The sequence below is a fragment of the Octopus bimaculoides genome, chromosome 25 (genome assembly GCF_001194135.2).
Source record: "Octopus bimaculoides isolate UCB-OBI-ISO-001 chromosome 25, ASM119413v2, whole genome shotgun sequence".
Lineage (NCBI taxonomy): Eukaryota > Metazoa > Mollusca > Cephalopoda > Octopoda > Octopodidae > Octopus > Octopus bimaculoides.
The window spans coordinates 5,760,118-5,765,117 of record NC_069005.1 but is presented as its reverse complement, the minus strand read 5'-3'; the positions used below and the strand labels follow the sequence as shown (position 1 = coordinate 5,765,117).

At 32.6% G+C, this 5,000-nt stretch overlaps 1 protein-coding gene across 1 annotated transcript in view; it reads left to right on the top strand.

Annotated features, from left to right (window-relative positions):
• LOC106879255 (ubiquitin-conjugating enzyme E2 2) overlaps nucleotides 1-5,000 on the top strand; it is a gene marked incomplete at its 3' end in the record, with an annotated part of 59,414 nt that overhangs the window by 100 nt on the left and 54,314 nt on the right. Inside the window, exon 1 of the mRNA XM_014928752.2 lies at nucleotides 1-205. This exon is cut by the window's left edge and continues 100 nt beyond it. Within this exon, the coding sequence (XP_014784238.1) occupies nucleotides 182-205 (24 nt within the window). The remainder of the gene's footprint in view (nucleotides 206-5,000) is intronic.

The window sequence follows — 5,000 nt, the reverse complement described above, 5'->3', positions numbered from 1 at the left end:
GCGTAACATTTTTCGGCGAAAGAAAAAAAGGAAAGGAAAAAAAATTTCTGCTTCCTTGCTTTGAAATTCAGTTTGAAAAAAAAAAAAAAGAACCCCTTACAAAACAACACACCCCTCCCTCTTTAAAAAGAAAAAAAAAAAAGATTCACAAAATAACAGACACAACAAAACAAAAACAGAAATGGCATTGAAAAGAATTCAGAAGGTGAGATCTTTGCTCTTAGATAAAGAAGACATGAAATGAAATGCTACATCCATGTATATATATATGTGTGTATATATATATGATTAATATACATGTATGCGTGTGTATATAGATGGATATATATTGTGTGGCTAGGGAAAGAAATATGCGTGTAGTATATTAAAAGAGATTATATTATGGTGGTTTTATATGGGAGGCAAAATGTAGATGAGATTTAGGAAAGGAAAAGTCTTTTTTTAAGATGTCTTCTCCCCCCCCCCTCTCTTTATATCCATCACCGTTTTGTCGGTTATACATATGTATATATTATATATATATCTATATGTATTATATATATAACAATCCGTATAATATATTTATTATATCCGCTCCATGTATATATATATATATATATATATATGTGCATATATATATGTAACTCGTGTGTCTTTAGATATATATACTATTCACATCGTTGTATGTGTGTGTATATATATATAGCAATCCGTATAATATATTTATATCAGCTATATGTATATATATATGTAACTCGTGTGTATTTAGATATGCTATACACATCATTGTATGTGTGTGTATATATATATATATATATATTATATATGTAACAATCCGTATAATATATTTATATCCGCTCCATGTATAAATATATATACATATATATATATGTAACTCGTGTGTATTTAGATATACTTTACACATCGTTATATGTGTGTGTGTGTATATATATATATATCTATTTGTATTATATCTAATATATGGATGGGGGGGGGATATATATATACTGGATTGAAAAAAAGAATTACATTGTGGTGGTTTATTCGGGAGGCAAAATGTAGATGAGATTTAGAAAGGAAAAGTCTTTTTTAAGATGTCTTCTCCCCCCCCTCTCTTTATATATCCATCACCGTTTTGTCGTTTGTCGGTTATATCCATATATATATCAGCTACATTGTATATACGTCTCCTAACTCTATGTCTATGCATGTATTTATATATATATATATCCTGTACACCTATAGAAAGAATATAAGCAAGGGTGATGGGGCGAAAATACTTTTTTTTTTTTAGTGTAGAGGGGGGGAAAGTCTTTTAAGATGTCTTCTCTCCCCCCTTCTTTTTTTTATTAATATCCATCGCCGTTTTGTCGGTTATATATAATATATATACACATATATATCTATATATCTCCGTACTTATTTGTATAATGATCCCCCATTTGTATTTTATTAAGTGTCTGATAATGGATGTATTGAATGTATGTAATAATGTCGAATTGAAACGAAGAAGGCCTAGAAGAGGAAAAATGCCTCACCTCCCCCAGAGCCGCGGCAGTTTCACTGTCATTTTTAACAGTTGTACAAAAATTGATGAATGTGTGCCGCCGGCGGCAGCTACCGCCTCTCAAATGCATTTATATAATAGCCACATACCGATATATCTATCTATCTATCTATCTATAGAGAGAAAGAGAGTATAAAAGGTATAAGTTTATATATATATATGTGTACTCTCTCTTTTGTGTTCTCTGTATTTTTTAAGATCTTTTAAATATTGAAGCCGTTTTTTTTTAATACATGAAAAACAAGCAAGTGCTTTAGACATCATTGTATTTTATTTAAAAAAAAGTCTGTTGTATAAATTTTAGATCTTTTATAGCGTGTGCCCTCTGCTAAATACTGTCTTTTCCACCCACATTTATGTATGTGTAACTATCTATCTATCTATCTAATATATATATATATATATATATATATATATATACATACATACACACACACACACAGATCTATCTCAATCTATCTATCTACCTATCCACACAAACACACATAGATATGTTTCATTGTGTGTTATATGTAATCGTCTTGTTCTATACATATGTCGGTCTTTACCCGGCTGCTTAAAAATCGAGATATGGAGCTATATTGTAAATGTTACGTATATATCTTCACACACGTATGTATAATCTTCATGTGAAGGGGTATGCTTTTAATATATCTATTTAGATGGTTTATATGATAATTCCTAGGTACAGGTATATGTAGGTAGGTATGATTAAATGGACATGTGAGTAGGTTTTCTACATATATATAGAGAAACCTACATTACAATGTATTCTATACACGTGTGTGTGTATGTATATATATAGATATAGATATATATATATATATATATATATATATATATACACACACGCATACTACTTTTTTTTTAGTCCGGCTACTAAAATAATGATTCAGATTTTACGAAGCGATATTCTCGTGTTAGCTTCTGACATCCATTTATTACATTATTCCAAGTTATCTGTACATGTTCCTGTACGTTCTATATAATATAATGTTCTATATATCTATCTATCTATCTATCTATCTATCTATCTATCTATCTATCTATATATATATATATATATATATATGCCGGCTATTGTATTTGCTAAGAGGCATATGTGTGTGTTTGATGTGATCTCTATATGCGTCCCATGTTCCATATTAAACCAAACAGAAATATTAAATGAAGAGGCTGTGACTGAGGGAGGAAATGTGTGTGTGTGTGTATGTATATATATATATATATATATATATATATATATATATATATGTGTGTGTGTATTCAGTATTTTTTGACTCTGTGTAAGGAAAGATATCCTTTTATACTTGCCGGCAATTGCTCAACATTCGATACACATTCTCGTCTATATATTCTTTCTAATGGACGTTGTGTATTTGATATGAAAAGATGTATATAAAATTTAATCGTGTTATAGATGTATAATTCTATAAATTTCCCCATCTGTTCGATGTTTTGTGGTGTTGCGTGTATAGTGAGAGAAACAGCTTGCTAGGCTTGGCTAAAAGGAATAGTTTTCTGCTTAAATATGATTATGCTATCTGGAATATGTTCCTCTGTGTGTGTGTGTGTGGCTATAATATGGTGTGTATGAGTGACTATGGAATTGTGAGTGACTATGGTATGTTGTGCATGATGATATGGAATGTGTATGACTATATAGAATGTCTTAGTTACTGGGATGTGTCTGTGATTATATGGAACGTGTGTATGGCTATATGGAAAATGTTCCTGTATATGTTTGGCTATATGGAATGTGTGTGACGATATGGAATGTGTGCAGGTCTCTGACTATAATGGAATATGTGCTTTGGGATTGTATGGAGTAATATGACTGAAATATAATGGGTATGTCTGTATGGAATATGTTAGTACTGAACTATATTCTCGTGTGCTTGTATATAACTCTGTATTGAGCCTCTGTGTAATGTATGTATACATAATACTTCAACTATGTTAAGTGAATGTGGGAGAAGAGATGCTCAATATTTGTGTAACTGCTGAGTATGCAGTGTGCGCGCGCGCACTCTGCTGAGCAGTGTGTGTGTGTGTGTGCCGATCTGCTGAGTATGCAGTATGTGCAGTGTATATTTGTCGCTCTGCTCAGTGTACGTGCAACACTGTTGACCACACTTTCAAAGTATCATTACTATGCTGAGCACATTGATATTACTCTGCTGCACATGATATTACTCTGCTGCCCCATTTATGGGCATCACTCAGTCTGAGCTTCCGATGAGCATCACTGAGTACGTGCGTCTGTCGTATGTGTTACTCTGTTGACTGTGTACGCGTTTCTCTGAGTATGTTGCGTGTAAATTACACTCACATAATGTGTAATACACACACACACACACACATATATATATATATATATATATATATATATAGTGCCGTTTTATGTATATATTGTAATCTATGCTGAGTGTATTGATATATATGTATATATAAATTATATCCCAGGGGTGTATAGTTTGTAAAATATAAATTGCCTTTGTTAATTTTATCCGCTCATTTAAAAAAAAAAAAAAATTATGAAACGTTGTGCCGGGATTCATCCTGGAAACAGAACCTTCTGTTTGTATCTCGGTTTGTGGTGCATGCTGAGCTCTGACGTTGCAAACCTTTTCTTCGTTGTAACCGACCGGCTTTTCTCATCTTGTGTGTATCATACTTTTTCTTATACACACACACACACACACATATGTATATATAGATATATATATAGATGTATGCTAATGTATAGCGAGGCGATACTATGAAGATATATATTATATAATCCTGTATCTGTGATATGTCAGTGTCGCTCTTCTATCGCTTACCATGACGTCATGGTCCCAGTTATTTTGTTTCTTTATAATCTCTCTAATCTCTTTCTGATAATTCTTCGTCGCTAAAACCAACCCCAAAAGGATCATCGTCTAGTTTTTCTTTTTATTTTTTCTCTCCCTCTATATATAAAACATGTCCCCCTCTCACACTCTCTCTCTCTCTCTCCCGTTCTCTATGTGTATATATATATAAATATATATATATATATATATATGTGTGTGTGTATCATGTCCACAAACACTAGCACCTATATTTATTTATATATCTATCTATCTATCATCTATCCTGTCTTTATTTAAGTTTTATCGATCTGCAATCCTCTCCACGGACAGTCACTAGCGTCTCCTCTCCTCCCACCTCCTTCTCATTCACCATTTCGCTTCTCTTCCTCCTCCTCCTCATTCACCATTTCGCTTCTCTTCCTCCTCCTCACCCCGATTCTGATACACCTCAGTCTTGGAGATCTGCCCTTCCTCTCACTTTCTGTCAGCCTCCCCTTCTCTCTCTCTCAACATTGCTACACTGATAGCACGTTTTCCTCTTCCATTGATGTGTAATGGATGTTTCTCCAACACCATTATCATTCGTTCGTCCTAATATATATATATATATATATATA